At 45.0% G+C, this 17,253-nt stretch overlaps 1 protein-coding gene across 4 annotated transcripts in view; it reads right to left on the minus strand.

Moving 5' to 3' along the window:
* Nucleotides 1-17,253, minus strand: part of MECOM (MDS1 and EVI1 complex locus) — a 189,688-nt gene that overhangs the window by 32,080 nt on the left and 140,355 nt on the right. For 3 of the 4 annotated variants that reach the window (XM_010572861.1, XM_010572859.1, XM_010572858.1), the window contains exons 2-4: nt 15,849-15,983; nt 5,260-5,362; nt 2,803-3,019 (exon numbers count right to left, since the gene is read on the minus strand). In XM_010572861.1, the coding sequence (XP_010571163.1) occupies nt 2,803-3,019; nt 5,260-5,308 (266 nt within the window). In that variant the 5' untranslated portion in view covers nt 5,309-5,362; nt 15,849-15,983. Of the gene's footprint in view, nt 1-2,802; nt 3,020-5,259; nt 5,363-15,848; nt 15,984-17,253 lie in introns of those variants that run through there. The other variant, XM_010572857.1, reaches the window with a different exon arrangement.

Below are 17,253 nucleotides of genomic sequence, written 5' to 3' on the forward strand. Positions count from 1 at the left end.
ATCCCACCACCTGACCTAACTCCATTCCTTTGATGGGAGTCAATTTTTCTTTCAGCAGGAATAGATGAGGAATAACTCCACTGGAGTAGGACAGGATTAAGCATAAGAAGTCTCTAAATAGGGTACACTACAACTGAAGTTATACTTGATTATTATTAACTGTGTTCAACTACATAGCTGTTTATTCATTCATTTCTTAGTAATTTATTCAGTCTGTTAGTGAGGTATTCAATATCCACCTAATTTCTGTTGCACATTTTTTAATTCATTTTCGTCTCTGAATTTGCTGAATTCCTATTTTATTATTCATTTGTAGCAAATACATATTTTTAAACACCTGTATTGCTTGGTCACATACATAGTCGCAACTCAGACTACTGCTTGAGGAAAGATCACTACATAATGTAAGAGTGGATTCAGAGAAAAGGCACTGGAAACTGGGATTTTTAGTCTGGGATGCCAAACCGGATCAATCTTTCCTCACGTGAAACTCCCACTGATCTCTGCTGAAGCAGCGGACAAAACCTGCTGGGTTTACAGTCTCGTTTGGGTTGTGCAGCCCAAATAGCAACCTCCATTCTCAACCACAGGTAATAGAAATGCTTTCACCCTGCGGATGCTCTTTACTTCTACCCCTCTCGGTCTCCTTCCCTCAGGGAAAAAAACTAATTCTGGCTTCCCCTCCTAATACTTCTGTAACAATTGACTCTCCACCATGCATTGGTAAACAAATTTGCTGTAAGACCAAGAGAATCTTGTCCCTGGCTCTGGCTCTGGCTCCCGGATGCCTGCCGCAGCTACGTGATCCGCCATCAGCACTGGGCAGTCCTGGCCGCCCAGATCTCCATCTTCCTGCTCGGCTCTTTCTCCATTTAATTACACACACCCTCAAGCATGGCTCATTCGAGCCTTTTGTTTTATATAATCTGGATATAGCACGCTTCGGTACTTTTTTGCTGCGAACTGTCTTTGTGGTGTATTAGCCTCTCAATAATTCAAGAGTTCGGAGAATGACTGCATTCTCTCTCATTTTTCACTCTTTCTCACAGTACTGCCCATCTATTTATGATGACTCGTTCTTTGTTTTCTGCCCTTTCTCTTCAATATTTAATATTTTAAGCTAAATTTACATTTCCTCAATGATTCCCATATGTTAGATATCGTCCTCTGGTTCACAGGCAGAAAAGAACTTTAACACCAAACAACTCACAATGTGGAAAAACGTTACAGTCCAGATTCCCGCCTCACCCACACTGCTGCAACCCTTTCAACTTGATCTACCTACATCAGCCCTTTCGAATCAATCACTCAGATTGAAAATTAGACGTGCGGAGCCACCTACTTCTCACCATCAGCTGGTAAATAAGACCTTGCGCCTGCACAAATTCCAACTCAGTGGGGTTGACCTACTATGCGGGCAACAATGTTTGGCACATCATGTTTTAATTTTGGTGTCATTAATTTTGCAGAAGCGTAAGGATCAGGTCATATGATACGCTGATCTGAGACCCCCCTGCGTGATGCCGAGACACCTCCGCTCCGTCAAGAGGAGCCAAGAAGCGTCTGTGTTTTGGGAGAGAGGGTTCCACCTTGCAGAACCTGAAGCATCCAGGAGCAGTTGTCCAAAGGGGCTGCACAAATCCGTGCTGACCTCCGACAGACACCACAACATCCTGAATCATGGACTAGTAAAGATTTCTATGAAAAATACGAGCGCACAAAATACTTTACATTGACAAGTCAATATTTAAGGGGCACAGGATTATTAAGCAACACAAATAAACATGCTGCTGTCCCTAAGAGGGCAATTAATAGTCACTTAGGTTGTGCCCACACGACGTGGAGAGGAAAGAAGACAGTGTGGGAGCTGTGTTACAGACTCCGGCCGAAAGCAAGAGACACTGGCCCATGTCTGCTGCTGCTATAAACCAGCTTCCTAAGAAATACAGTGCCTCATCCCAGTGGAGGATCTGGCCCAGGACTTTGCTATTGAGATATCTCAGCATTATTATCAAATGTTGGCTGAGGTCAACCTTCTCCTGGCCCTGAAAGCATTAAGATGTGAATCTGTGAGGGATGTGCTGCAGAAGCTCCTGTGTAATCTCAGTATCTTTCAGTAAATTTCAAAATTTGCTGTAATCTGCACCACCACACGGTATTTTAAGTAGCTACAAAAACTATAGTGACAGGAAATATGTAAATGATTTTCAACATATAAAAGTTATACTTTCTATTTACATTCTATGCATATTTCAGGTACATATGCACACAGGCCTATCTGTTTAAACAGACAGATATATATAAGAAAAAAGTGAACCCCAGTGTTTCAAGACAGTATGGCTATACATATATATTAACATATAGACACATATATATTAAGATCTAGAACCTGCCTCTAACTAGCATGCCTTTTTTGCAAAGATAAAATTGGTAACATCAGCAAACACCCCTTGGAGATGTTCTAAGTTATTTCTACCTAAAAATAAGGAGCTCAGACCTTAGCTGATCTGAACTATAATCACTCCTCTGATTTCACTGCAACCAGCCCAATGCATGACAGCTAAAGATCTGATTTTCTTAATTTAAGGTCCCCACTAAGGACTTCAGTACAAGGACCAAATTTCAGATTTATTGAGATTCCGTCACTTTCTATGCCATAAAACATCAACCGGCACAGAAGTCTTATTCATGTTCATCTTTGGTTTGTTTAGAAGATGATTCTGCCCTGGCTGATGCCCTGCATGATCTGAAGCCATTACAGAACTTGCCTCATTGAATCACATTTTAAGCATCTACTCCTACCTTTGTAAGTCTGGGAAGACTTGATCACACTCTTTACACTCCTGGATTTCATGCACGTCCTGAAGGTCATTCTCATTCTCAAGCTTTTTCTGGAAGTCCTCCTCCACCATGGAGAAGGCGGAGTGAGGTGTGCTGCAGGAGAACTTCTGGTGGTCTACAAGCTCAGCCTTGGACTCAAAGAGCTGGTCACAGTCCTCGCAGCGATACTGGCGCTCCTCTGGAAGACAAAGGGGTTGGGCACAGGGAGACCGCATCAGTTTTCAGTCATTTTTAACTACCGTCCCATCAGGAGTTCGATGACGGTGTGGTTAAATAAATAGCTATCCGGTGAAAAAGAGAAGAACCTCAAAAGAAACAAGGGTGCCTTAGAACGCTTTATAATAATGCTTTAATTCTACAATATATGATAGTGCAATACTACCTGTTAATTGCTTGGATGACGTCCAATAGGGATCCCTAACACTGGCTTAGGACAAAAGTCAGTATGTCAGTATATATTATCCTAAATGGGGATATACAGGGTCTAAGGTGGATATCCAGTGGAGGCTGCCAGTTTCTGCATTTCTGAATGCAGGAGAATGACTTAGATAGGAACATCAGCACCTAACATAGCCAAAAGGGTGTTTATTGAGTTTTTAGAAGTCTCTTCATTTCCATTAGAGTCCTTCTGCAGCACCCAACCCTGTTCAAAGTAAGCCAGAGACACATGAAATTGGGGTAATGAACACAGGGGGCCTTGCTTTAAATTCCATAAAATCGGTCACAATGTGTTTCTTACTGAAAACAAGTGCAGAAGATCACTAGAGTGTCACTTTGAAGTCAATATTGCATTCCATTAATGAGTAATTCCTGCAAAAGAATAGATTAGCTGAAGAGAATCCCAAAAAGCAAACTCGGAGAAGAGCATCCCATGATTTTTTTTTTCTGCTAGATTTTCTACTGATGGTCTATATGAGGATCCAGACGCCCTGGTTTGGTTCCAGTGTTATCTGCCCTGCAGGTATAAATGCCCAGGGGCTCTGAGTCAGAAACACACAGTGGAGTCTGGCTGAAATCTCAAATATATGTAGTTGGTTGCTACTTGAGAGCTGAAAGCATCATAGGGCTCTGTTGTCTGCTGTTCATGAGTGATACTTTGGCTCAGTCTGCTTCTAAATTACCCCTGTGGGACATATTCCTGCGTGTGACTGCAGAGATGTCCTCTGCTGTCATTTATACAACAGCTACTTGACCATAGGGACTAGGCGTGGAAAACGCTATGCTCGAAAAGGGGGACATCTTTAGCAATAACTAAACAAAGTTACTACTATGGAAAAAAACCCAAACACAAAACCAAATAAGAATTAAATAATAATCCCCACCTTTTTCTTAAGAGAACAAAAGATACTGCTCTAAACGTACAGGCAGTTATAAGAAAGTGCACCCCTCGATACCTCCTGCCCTGGGAAAACCCCTGTGTACTGTCCCTGAATCCCTGCGAATTTGTAAAATGTCCACATTGGCATAAACTGCAACCTAATGGGCATCAAGCAGATATCCTACACCCAGTCCCCGCTGTGCCCATATAATCCACTGCCCGATGGGCAGCAGAGCAAAAGGAGTTTTTGGAGGTGGGGGACAAATCTGAGCAACAGCTCAGGAGTTTCAGACGCAGAATATGTGCGTCAGATGAGTAACGAATGAGCACGAGGAGGAAGAATGGCTCAAATGTTCTCACAAGTGACAGCAACATTAACAACCTGAGATTTTCTCTTTTCAAGATGACAGAATAACAGTTGTTTGGCTAAGTGACAAAAAATAACCTATAATCAGGGTCCACACAGGTCCTGCAGGAGCAGCACAGCCTAGAGATAAGGACATGGACTCTTGCTCTCCTTTTGCAATACCCACAAAATGATCAAGTTTCAATCCTGAAGCCTTACTACTGCCCTCAGTTACATCTGCAGACCTCTGTTTCTGCCAGGGAGGTTCAAGTAAGCAAGGGTAAAACCTGAATGACATTGATTGTTGCAGTTATTCAATGCTGAGAAATATTGACTGTGCAAACTAGAGCTCGCCACATTAGCAGGTAGAAAATGCAACATTGAATGAAGCAACATGCAGTTGCATTGAAATGCAACACTGAATGAAGCTACACTCCTAGTTGGACCAGGTTGGAGTGATGGAGTGATGAAGAAAAACAGAGAAATCCCAATGCCAGTGATGGCATCGCTTTTGAGAGCAGACTCACCCTTCAGAGGAACTGAAGGATTTGTGATAATATTAGAGTAGTTTATTCACCAAACAGCTTTCAGAGAAACAGAAGGGCAGAAGATAGAGGAATAGAACTGTGGCCCAGCTCTCCTCCCTGACTGCAGTGAAGTCATCCCAGATTTCAAAAGGATTCCAAGAGAGGAGAATTTTTTGCTTAATGCCAATGATACTTTCTATTAGATTAGACAGTAAGAAGCCGCTAACCGTGAATGTCCGGAGCCATTGTTTCATGTGAATAATCCTCACTCTTCATGAACAGTAAGAGCTCCTCTCCTGGTTCAATATCTGCTACCACTCTGTAGAATATCTGAAAAAAAAAAAAAAAAAAAAAGAGAGAAAGCAATGTGACTACCACAGGCAAAGAGGCATAAACCACTGTCGGTAACTATTACAGGGTCAAAACTGTGTGGCTGCCGTTTGCTGGAGAGGTGCCGACTTTGACTACAGCAGGTCTGCTCCTTCTAGCCCCAAAGCTGTTGGGGCTTTGGGCTCTGTGAGGATAAAAAGGATGATTGCTTTCAACAGCCTCTGCTGCAAAATGAGCTGCGCGATGACTGCAAATATCACCAGCAATTTGCGTGCTTAGTTATACCAAATCCATGTTACAAAGTAGCTGTAAAATGCATCCCTGAGTGATCCACGTAAGGGAGATAACTCCTGTTGCACTGGGAAAAGGTACTAAAGCAGACCTAAGAAGATGCTGCTGATTAAACCACAGGCATCCCAGCCCCCGTTTCAATCCTCTACACTGTCCAGGAAGCTGTGAGGTGAGAGACTTACATGAACCAGTGTGCCTGGTTATTCCTTAGCTTCAAATGGGAATCAAAGGGAAAAAATCAGTCCCGGGTGAAGAAGCACTGTGAGCAGCCAAAGGCCCTGGTGGTGACCCCGGCCAGTGGCACCTGGTCCACCTGTACAGGTGCCATTGGGCTCCGGGCTCTGGGAAGAAGCCCATCGGGGAAGCAGGAGGCTGTAGGGGGGGCGAAGGGGCCACGGTCCCTTGGGTCCCTGCACCCACAGCAAGAGCACGGCGGCACCGCGAGGCTTTGCCGAAAGGAAATTCCCAAAATCCATCTGGCTGCTTTCCGTCTCAGCAGGAAATGTGAAGAGCACTAAAAAGCTCCATGAAGCAGCTCAAATAAATATTAGTAACTTCCTTAGGCCTTGTTAAACAAAAACACGACAGCTATGTTTCCTATGCTAAAAAAATGATGCCTTTGCGTTTTCTCGGACCGATGTATTTTTAAAGGTTTCGCTCTCAAACTCTTAACTCTCAAGACTCATTCCAGTGCATTGGGAGAAAGGCAGAAAATCACCTCCACTGTTTAAAGTCAGACAGATGCGTTTGTCGCAAGGTAGGTACGGGTATCTAGAGGTGCGTGGGTATTTTCCTTGTCTGGTCACACGTGAACCGTCACCCATCGGGTGGCCCCGGCAGCTGAGCACATACCGATGTCCTCCAGGAGGTGGCCGTATAGCCTAATCGTTTCTTTCTGCACAGGCAGCCTTTGCCCACAGATATGGGCTAAAGACCTAAAAATAACGAAATAAGACGCATTTCCTCGGATTTGTTTTTTTTTTTCTTCGCCTTGTCCCAAAAACCGCTCTAAAGGAGGCATGCGGGGGAGCTCGTCCCTCTCTCGGTGCCAGAAGCACTGGCAAAACACCTCGGGCACAAGGTCGCCGTGCCACAACCCCCTCCTTATGGCCAATTTCCCCCCTAAAAGCCAGGAGAAGGAGTTTATGGGCAGCCTGATCTGCCCAGGCTGCGCTTCCCTCCTCTTCCACGCCGCCCTGGTCGAACCGTCGGCTGGCTCTGCTTGGACTTGCCCTTTTTGCCCTTTATCGAGGGGATTTCGAACTCCACCAGGTATTTCAGAGGGCACAAAGGGCCAAGAGAGCTGTGGCAGGGTCTCGAGAGCGTCTCTTTGTGCAGCTGGGCGAATGCCTGGTACCACAATCCCCTCCGGAGCCGATGCCATCATCGGTGCCGAAGGACGCGGGGCTGCTGCGTGGGCTTTGGCGTGCCGGGGATGCGGCTGGGGCAACACAAGTCATTTGATCAAAGGCCAAAACACATTTAAACGAAGCCAGCTTTTAACTCCCGCAAATAAATCTGATGTCAGCGCCGCATCCAGTGAATATTTGCTTTAAGTGATGCTTGTTTTTCCATTTATTAAGATAAATGTATTGAAAACTAGCTTTTTTTTTCCAGAAGTATAATGGCCTCCACACATCTGAAAGGGAAGCTGCAGTCCGATCTGTGGAAGATAAGCCTGGTTGCTGGCTGGCTTTGGGTGGAAATAATATGCATATGGCATTACACACTGACCAGGGAGACTTCTGTAGACCTCCCTGCTGCAACAGCACCCACCTCCCCCTTGGGGTGGGAGCAGGATCGGGCCCACCCCTCAGCCAGGTGGGACCTCCACCATCTCTGAGGGACCGTGCCAAAGCTCCTGCTCTGCCCGGGACTTGCCTCGGTGCTCCTGGGTTTTGTGTCACAGTCAGGTAAACTCAGCTGTTCTTCTGAGGTCAGCGGTGCATCCACACCAAGGAGTGAACAAAAAACACCACGAAGCCTTCTCCAGTATTTTTCCTGTCCCGTCAGAGGTGTTTTGATAGACCTTTTCACCTCTCGTCACAAAGCGAGGACATATGGACCGTACGTAGGCATAAAGAGGGTCTTGTCCACGAAGCGCTGTGCCGGGGTGCATCACTTCTCTTTGGGAAGCCCCGGGTTGATGCAGCATCTTTCTTGCAGCTGTGGGACAAATCCCTAACTAGGGTGTAAACTCTGCAGCCAGTTGTCCTGTCTGCATTGGTATTCGAAAATATCAGAGATGATTAAGCTACCCATCAGAAACTACCCGGCCAGCCTCTCTGTACCTCAGCGGGGAGACAAGGCAGGGTATGCCGAAAAACTCCATGGTTTAGGTTGAGTGATGTTTCTGTATTTTGCATCTCAGAACTAACGCCCTCCAAAACAAGGTCCAAGTGACAGATTTCCAGCTCTGGCATTTTCACGTTATTATTATTAAAATACTAACTCTAAGTATTATTAAAAATTTTTTTTTTAATTTCTGTATGTACAAAAAGCCCCCACCTGCACTAACAGTTTATATACCAGCTTGTGTTCCAGCGAGGAACTAAAATAAAACATATTGAACTTTAAACCAAAATGATCGTGCAGGTAAATTTAATGTGGTTTTAAGAGCTGTCCTTACTGCTTCACGTGAAAAGCTTTTTTCTCACTCTTCCTACCTAAAACCTCCTGGAATTACCCTGTCTGAGAAAAAGTGAGAAGCTAACTGTGGAAATAAACCACGTTGCCCAAGTTTTTAGGTGGCAGCAGCCTTCTGGGGCAGACGGCACGGGGGTCCTGCAAGCCCCCGGATGAAAAAGCTCATAAATTACCCCCAAGCCCTGCAGGTCCCCTCCTGGCTGCCCTTATTTTGCAACAGCAACCTCTACCACAGGCAGTATTTTTTGTCTTAGGAAACACTAATGTAGAATAAATGGACTTTTCTATTGCAAAGCTTGAAGATTTCTTGGGCACAGTCCCGTCTCTACTGTAACTAACGAAAGGTTTTAATTTTCTGACTATCACCTCTTCAGCCTACCAAAATCCCGTTTCGTTACCTGACTTTCTCGGGTTAACCTGCGCTCACGACTCGCAAGCGCGCACCCGTCTGCCTCGAGAAGTACAGGAAGAGCTGCTGCACGGTAGAGGAACGACCAGAGGAGGGGGGGAGTGAAAAATAAAAGCAAAGTCCAGATGCACATTTCACATGCCCTGGGATCAGCGGTGTGTGACTGCAGTTTATATAGGAAGAGCAAAATCGGATCCAGATCTGGAAACACTTTCAAAGTTCAGGGGGTCTGAGGTGGGGAGAAGTTGGGGGAGGCCTAACTCATCAGTCCTCTGTGCCTGCCTACACCGCAGGTCATATATTTATGCTACCGAGCAGAAATAAAAGCTCCCAAACTGCAAAGCCGTAAAGGGAAAGGGAAGGGGAAAAAAAAAAAAGGAACACACACAATTTACTTTTAAATGGATGAATAAGGCCTCATTGTTATGAATCCCAGTTTACTTTTCCTGGTCAGGCACTTGAAATTTTATTTATGCTTAATAGACTGCATTTGGCATGTGTAAAGATGACAGAAGCGTGAATTATGAATGACCTTCAACCTATTCAGGAAGTTGTAATAATTGAAATAATAGCAAAAACGCACTCCCCGCGAGCTCGGCCCGGGGCTGCGCGCTCGGCCGCCGCCCGCGCGCTTTGAAGTACCCTGGCCATCCCGCCTGCCCCGGCGAGACCCGCACCGCTCCGCCTCAGCCCTCCCTCCGCTCCCATCCAGCATGTCCTCCCGCCCCCGGGAAGGTTTAACCGAAGGATGCCGGTTTGGGGGGAGAAAAAAGCGATGCTTCAGCCCATGAGCGTGAGCAAAGGCACCAGCTGGTACACGTGCATCTGTCGCGCTCGGCCCTGGAGAGGAGTTGTATTCCGTTGCATCCAACAAAACCCTTTATCCCTGTGTATACGAGAGCTTTGGAAAACAGCGCACGTGCCCCAGTGCTGCCTGGGAAATTCAGATTTTAGGGCAGGCGAGAGACGGTGCTCAGAGTCGGTGCTGTTTGTACTTTAACCCTCCAGGTGATGTACTGAACTTACAGCTAGCACCACAGGGGAAGGCACCGAGGGACTTTGTCCTGCACCACACTGGTGCAGGACCCGCTCCGCATGCGATGGTGGGAAGGAACTGAGGACCCCCACCAAAAGCCGGGTGAAGCCCACCAGCGTCCGCAGAACCCTGCGCCGCTGCTCCTGCGCCAACATCCAGCGCCCGACGGGTTCCCAACCTCCACCACATGGGTACGTCTACCCCGAGCAAGGCACCGGTCCCGTCTCCCAACCACTTTTGGAGGGTCTGGTGCACTGGGGGGAGCGTGCCCCACGCTGGGGCAGGAAAGCGAGCGCCTGGAGAGGCGGCGTGCACACTACCAACTGGCATTCGCCTCCACGCTGCTTCAGAGCAAGAGTGGAACTTGCCTGAAAAGCAAAGCAAATTAAATGTCCAAAACTAATAGTAAGCGTTATGTTCAAGGAGCTCGATCAAAATCAGGATTTACGCCCACCAGAAAAATGAGAAGGATGAATGGATACCTAACCTCACTCTGAGCCGTAATTAAGCATTTGAGGGGGAAAAAAAGAAAGAAAAGGGTCTAAATGGCGAAGCTTCAATTTTAGCTCCTGAGAGGAACAACTTCTGCAGCTGAAGACCTGTGTGATGAAACTCGAGGCAGGTTCTTCTTGCCATGCTCAGGCAAATGATAAATTCAAACGAACTGGAGTTTTTTTCAAGGGCTAACGTAGAGGAGTCCTTCCTGAGCACTGCATTGGCCCCAAAGAAAACTTCAGCAAAAATCCCCAGGCGAAACTCAGCAAGTGCCTGCGTGCGAGCGGCTGCGGGGGCACGGGTGGGAGCCCGGCGGGGAGGAGATGGTGGGGGAGCACCGCGGCGTCTCGGTGCCGGCACTGCGAACCCTTCCCTTCCTCCTTTCCAAAATGCCCCAAAACTGCCAAAGCGGACTGAGCACGAAGGGCTGGAGCAAGGATGCTCTCCTGAAACGGTACCAGGAATCCCCATTTTTCCACCTTCTGAGGTAAAAGGTGCCTCCGGCTGCCCCAAAGCAAGGAAGGAGCTGCAGGATGTCCCTCCGCAGGGCACCCTCTTTGGCTTTTCAGGAGCTGTGGGCCACCTCCCCAGTAATACTCATGTCTTCTTCCATCATAGGTGAATTTTAGCCTCTGCGAAAGCCCCGGGTCTGGGTGAGGGGCTGCCACATCCAGCCAAGCAAAATCTCCTGCTCGGAGATCGCTGACCACCAACACCAGACCACAACTTCTGTGCGTCCGCCTGTTCTCCTGAGGTGACCTTCCCACGCAGCTGTCTTCTAACATCCCACCTTCGTTCATGACGCACACAAAGCGCTCAGTGAGTTACAGCCTTGTCCTGGCTCTGTGGACATCTATAATCCTCTGTACTCTTTCTGGCAAGCACCCAGGTGTGGTTTGACAGCTCTCATCACAAAAAAAGGTATTTTTGCTTAGAGACGACATGCCTTACTGCTTTTATTAAACCCGAATAGTCAATAAAAAGCTTATCGCTTTGCAGAAATGGCAACAATTAGTCGCCATTTTTGGTTCTAACCAATTTCTTCTAGGTCACGCCAGGACAGGCCAACGCCGAGAGCAGTAACACTCCCAGTGCATTAAACTCCAGCTAACACCGGCGGATGCAGAGACCGAGCAGGAGTTTCATGCACAGCCTCAGCTCTACCTGCCGTTAAGTGGAAAATCACCACCGATGAGCCCCTCGTTCCACCAGCCCTAAGCTAACACAACCCCGCTCCACTGGAGACAGATTTTCAGTGGGAGCTGGATTAAGCTTGATTTGCTTAATAAACTCATAATTCATAGGAAGAATCATGGCAGAATAGGGCCCCGTATGAGCTCAGTGTGCGCGTGCCCTCCTGACCCGCAACAGCCAAAACCTTAATTTCACTCTCTAACAACAAAGCCTCAAAACTTTTCCTTAAATACGCAACTTTTGCAGGTGGCTGCGCGTCCAGGGCTGCTGGAGAAGGCTCTGCCGTTTTCTGCCTGCGAGCTGCCGGCCGCAGAGGGGGGGCAGCGGCAGTAAAATCTGAAACATGAAGCTGTGTCTGCGGATTAAAAAAGTTTGTAAAACGTGTAAGATGTGATCAGATCTGGTGAAACCTACAGTAGTAGGTTCACTCGTGTAAGTTTATATCACTGACACCGGGCACATTGTTAAGAGTGGTAGTACTACTGGTTTTTGTCCCGTCGCAGTGGCATATACTTGAGTCTAAGGAAACAAAACAAAACGCACACCAAAAAGAACCCCCCAAACCTATTTCAGCACACGCAGCGACCCAAAACCTCAGTAAACTGATCTTGAGGCACGTTGAGTTTTCCATGGATAAACGAAAGGGACTCTTCAGGAGCTGCTTTGTTGAGGGGGAAGAGACCTGGAAGCTCAGAGCAGTTTCACAGCATTATACAGCTGTATCACTGTCAGAGCTCTGCAAGCAATAAGTAAGAGAAAAACAATATTCAGGAGTTCTAGCTTCAACTGCTACCAACTACGTTTCTTAAAAGAAAAAAAAAGAAAAAGATGTATTTTTTATAGCTTGAAGGTGACCGTGATCTCAGCCTGAAAATGTGCCTGGAACATGTGACAGCCCCTGACATGCCATTGCTATAGTCGCTGCTGTATGTGCAACTGCACTTTCATTAACATATATATTTAAAAATAATGCTTTTGCTGGGATGACAGCACTGCCAGAAAGCCTAACAGGGCTAATCATTGTGAAGTCATTAAAAAGTTGAACTAATGTTATCATGTTTAATGATAACAGAGGGGAGACATCCAAGTTAGAGTCAGTTAGGATTCAATACCCGTTTCTGCTGAGCTGAAGAAACGCATTCCAGGGCAGTAACAGTGACAAGACTCTCTACAGCTCTGCACACACTGTAGTCTCTTTGGGGAAAGGAAAAAATGAGAGTGCCCTGTTTGTGGAATTTTATGATTCATATACATCTTGAATTACATACGTTCAGGTTAGATTGGGTATGACAGGAGATAATAGGAAGACAGCAAAGAGAAATCCTAGATCGACCTTGTTTGAAATAGAAAAAACAACCCCCAAAAATGCAGCTTTTAAACCCTACTCCACCTCCAATCAAATGAAACATGAGTTGCATCCAGCGTGCATGTTTTGACTGCATCCCACCATTATCGAGCTGTTCATCTTAGCAAAGCTCATTTATACAGTCATAAGAAAGAGCCCAGGCCTTTTGTAAAGTTGATCCTAAGTGATGAAACCTAACCTCAACCGTGAGTCGGGGGGTGGGGTGGTATGTCTCTGAAAAAACTCTAAGAGAGAAAACAACAAAAAATGTTTTTCTTTCGCTCTTTTTGTTAAATACAGAAAGCAGAGCTTAGCAGAGCAACTAGATTACACATCGCCCTGAGATTCATCCAAATCCTGCCTCAAGCAGTCTGGGAATCATACCTGTCTGTCAGTCAAGCTTGAATTTAGTAGCATAAACTTATGGGCAGCATGAGGCTGGGAGCGCTGGCGGGATCTTTTACCTTTTCAGGTACAGCCCAATGTTTGCTTGTGAATTTTACAGATGAGTTGAAGCAATTAGAGGTGAACAATTACTGCTGATCGAGTGTCTGTGCCTCGGGAGCGAGCAGCGTCTCCCGCAGCGGAGATGCTCCCCATGCAACCAGGGCTGCTGAGGTGCTTCTTATTCCGGGGGGGGGGAAGCGGGGTGCCCCCCCACCCCTGCACCCAGTACTGGCTGCGGCTCCAGTTGAGCTGGGGCCTCCTGTCCCAGCTGGGCTGCATCGCCTCTGCCCTCCAGCTCTAGCTGCAACCACTGATACACGTCCTCAGGCTTCGCCTTTTTTTTTTTTTTTCTTTTTTCCCTTTTTTTTTCCCTTTTGTTTTTTTCTTCCCCCCCGCCTTTTTTCTCAGAGCTACAGAGGCAGAGTGACCCGAAGGCAGCCCCACGCAGTCTATACACAGGCACATGTGCACGCTCAGTCCTGACTTACATTTGTCACTCCTTGTACACGCACACGTTTGGCCATGTAATGTCCATTTCCCAGTTTGCCTTCCTATTATATTTTATATTACCTCTGGTGAGCTTGTGCCAGAAGAAAGCAGAAGGAGGAGCTGTTAGAAAGGCTTTTTCGCTTTAAGATTCGAGAGCACATTTTTAGCATTAACTTTTTAGGCTCTGGTCATAAAACGTTGGAGTACGCGTACGATTTTGTGTGTAAACGTGCAGCGTTTCCAGAGGGCCAAATGAACAACAATCTCTTGCTGACAGTACCCAGTTCACAACACGCTACTTGAAAGACAACCCATTCTTAATTTGCAAATCTCAGCAACAATAAGCTATAAAAATATGGAATTATGAACAGCACGATACTGTGCAAAATAAATAACAAGTCTCCAGTGAATGAAAGAAATTATTGGCAGCAGTACAGCCACCATTACCAAATGTCAGAAATGTAAACAGTAAAAAAAGAGAAAGTTAAAAGCACCATAACTTTCCTTCCAAAAACGTCAAAACGCGGGTGCGTGTCTGCGTCGCAGAGGTGGATGCTGAGGTTTCAGCCTAGCGTGTATTTTCAGTTGCAGATCCCCAATACCGACACAAAGACAGTAAGTTGCTTTGGCCAATGCACGTGATTCCTCTTCTAATCTTTCCTATCTATGCCAGCTCTTATTAAACATAAAATATTTGAATTTGCTGTTTCAATTAATCTATACAGTTTCCTTTTTGCATCCCTGTTCCATAAATGCTCTGCACTGAGAGAATTTATCGTTTTTCAGCATAAAGCATATTTCAACTTGGAAAGCGTATTTTGCATTTACTAATAGTCTTTATGGTTTCTTTAGTTGAACCAGCTGCTATATAAAAAAGAAATTATATCTCAGTCGGCTGGCTCATTCTGTCTTACATGTGCTCAGGGTTGAACTCTGAAAGTTGAAAATTAAAAAAACAAACAACTTCTCTCATAGTTTCTGAAAAAGTTATTTAAACCGGTTTTCATCAACCATCTCGCATGAGCGAAATACATAATGCTGTCCTGGAAATAGCAGGCTGTCTCACATTCATTTCCTATAAGTAAGGAATTTGATTAGAAAGAATGATTTCTAATTGAAGCTTTGTGTCTGGTTGTGATTCTTCTTTCAAAACTGTCAAGGCAATTAAATCAGCTAAAGATAATCTTTAACATTCACCTGATGCACTTAATTAAGTGGTGAAAAACGAAACACTGATTAAATGAATCGAATCCTATGCTGCAGGTAGCAAAGTTTAAATTGGAAAGGAGAATTCACAATCAATTGTTGCTTTGCTATTTTAGATATTTTACTTTAAAGAATATAGCTTTCTTAACCTAACTTCACCCATTAAAATATTTCATAACGGCATGCATTATCTGCAGACTAAAGCGAACCTTGATTTAAGAAACACCTAATAACTCATCAGCATAATTGAAAACAAAATGCTTCACTGCGTCCTTCCTCTGCCTATCCCAGCCTTTTTCCCAACACACGAGGATAAATAACGTTTCGGCGCAACAAAGAGTGGAGTTAAGTGCAATAAATGAGAAGAAAAAGAAAACCACTGAAGCTCCTGGTTCAGCACACAAGTATTACGAGTTCCAGCAAAGTGTATGGGAAGGCACAATAATATTCACGCACGTGTGCATTCAAATCCAAAGCCCCATACACGCAGCTACACTGGTAGCATTATCAGTTTTGCTTCTTCCCCTCCACTCTCTCCATTAATTTCACATTTCAGCTTCTGATCAACTCAACAGTTTAATGTAGCAATCCAAGTGGACTGGAACAGGAGCCAGAAAACGCTGCTGATTCAAAATCAGCAAATATTGGCTTTGTACTCCTAGGCAAGCTGTCCCGATTTTTATCAAGTATAAGATTAAAAAAATAAAAATATTTATGAATTGAACAACAATGTGAATAAATAGAAAATTTGTATTATCTACAGCCCGTAATCAAAATTATTCTATTCTGCACTTCACGTCTGTGCCTTATCTTTTGCCATAACAGCAAACAGGCCAAAATCTGTTGTGAATTGTTGTTGGGGTTTTTTTTCCCATTGACACCTTAATGTTCCTTAAAAAAATAAGTCCAGAAAGTGAACACCACATACCTGATCACTTATCTGACATGCAACGAGGTTGTGCTGATTGTAGCATCCAGCAAACTTGATATATTTGAGCCAGTTTCCTACATCTGGTTGACTGGCATCTATGCAGAACTTCACATTGCAAAACTCATCCAAGATCTAAAAGGAAGAATATGAAAGAGTAAATCTTTCTGCCGCTGTCTGGGCACACTAATCAAAAGATAAATCACATGTTTCCAGATAAACAAACAGATAATAATAATAATAATAACAATAACACAGGCATGTTTATTCAGAAATATGCTTCTCTAGTGAGGGGTTTTTTTTTTAGGAACGGTAGGAATACATACATAACAATAAAAGGACAATAAATGTATTGCAAAATGTCTTGACAAACATTTACGTGTAATCGAGACGTTACCTAATTATTGCTAAGAAACACTATGTTACTTTAAGAGGGATCTGATTTTCTACGCGTTCATCACTGACTATGTTTGAAATTATGACTTTAATTAAATATGATTCTCTCAGGGAATATAACAATAATTATTAAAACAAGTGGTGTTGGCTTCATTTGAGGTTTCTGGTTTGTTTGGGGATTTACGTTGTCTGCAGCACCCACTTATCTTTTCGTATTTGTTGCTCTGAACCAAACTTTATTTGGTAGGCAGAGTTATTTATCTCGTTTTAATATTACGCTTCCCAAAGAGCCCTTCTGTGCGACACTTAAATCACTCCCCTTAATTGAAGCAAATAATAGAACTCCCTATGCCAAACTACAGAAAAATAAATGAAAAACAATGTAAACACTCATGCAAAACATGGCAGTATTCAATACATACCAATAAATGGTTCCAATTATGCAGACAATAAACAAATATAATGAGACTGCTTGTGGACAAGCTAAAGAGGATGTTCTATTCTAATATTATGACAAATTACTAATCATTACATATGACCGAATGTCATTATTTATTTGCAAGCTTTACCATCGGCCTATCCTAAACTTTCCACAGCATCCCAGTGAGCTCACTGCTACATTTGTAACTTCTCCGGCTTGGCACCGGCAGCAAACCACCCGATTTTCGCAGAGAAAAAAAAAACAAAAAACCCACCCAAACTTTAACGCACACGCCCCGAACGAAAAGCAAAGGCAGAGGGAGGTTGTTTCCCCGATGGGAACCGTTTGTATTCCCGTCCAGCCCCAGAGCACTTTTGGCCTCCGAGCTGAATGGACGGCAGCCCCGGCATTGTGAATCACTTAGTTAATGAAAACCCACGGAAGTTTCCTATCAAGGCTTCACAATATCGCCTCGACCCGCTCCCGTTCATTAATTAAACGAGACCCGCGGAAAAAAAAAACCCCCACGTTCTCCCCGCGGGGGCGGGCGGCTCCGGGGGGGGGCAGCCCCAGGTACAGGCGGGTGCT

This window comes from Haliaeetus leucocephalus, unplaced genomic scaffold, assembly GCF_000737465.1.
Source record: "Haliaeetus leucocephalus isolate CR32 unplaced genomic scaffold, Haliaeetus_leucocephalus-4.0 Scaffold362, whole genome shotgun sequence".
NCBI lineage: Eukaryota > Metazoa > Chordata > Aves > Accipitriformes > Accipitridae > Haliaeetus > Haliaeetus leucocephalus.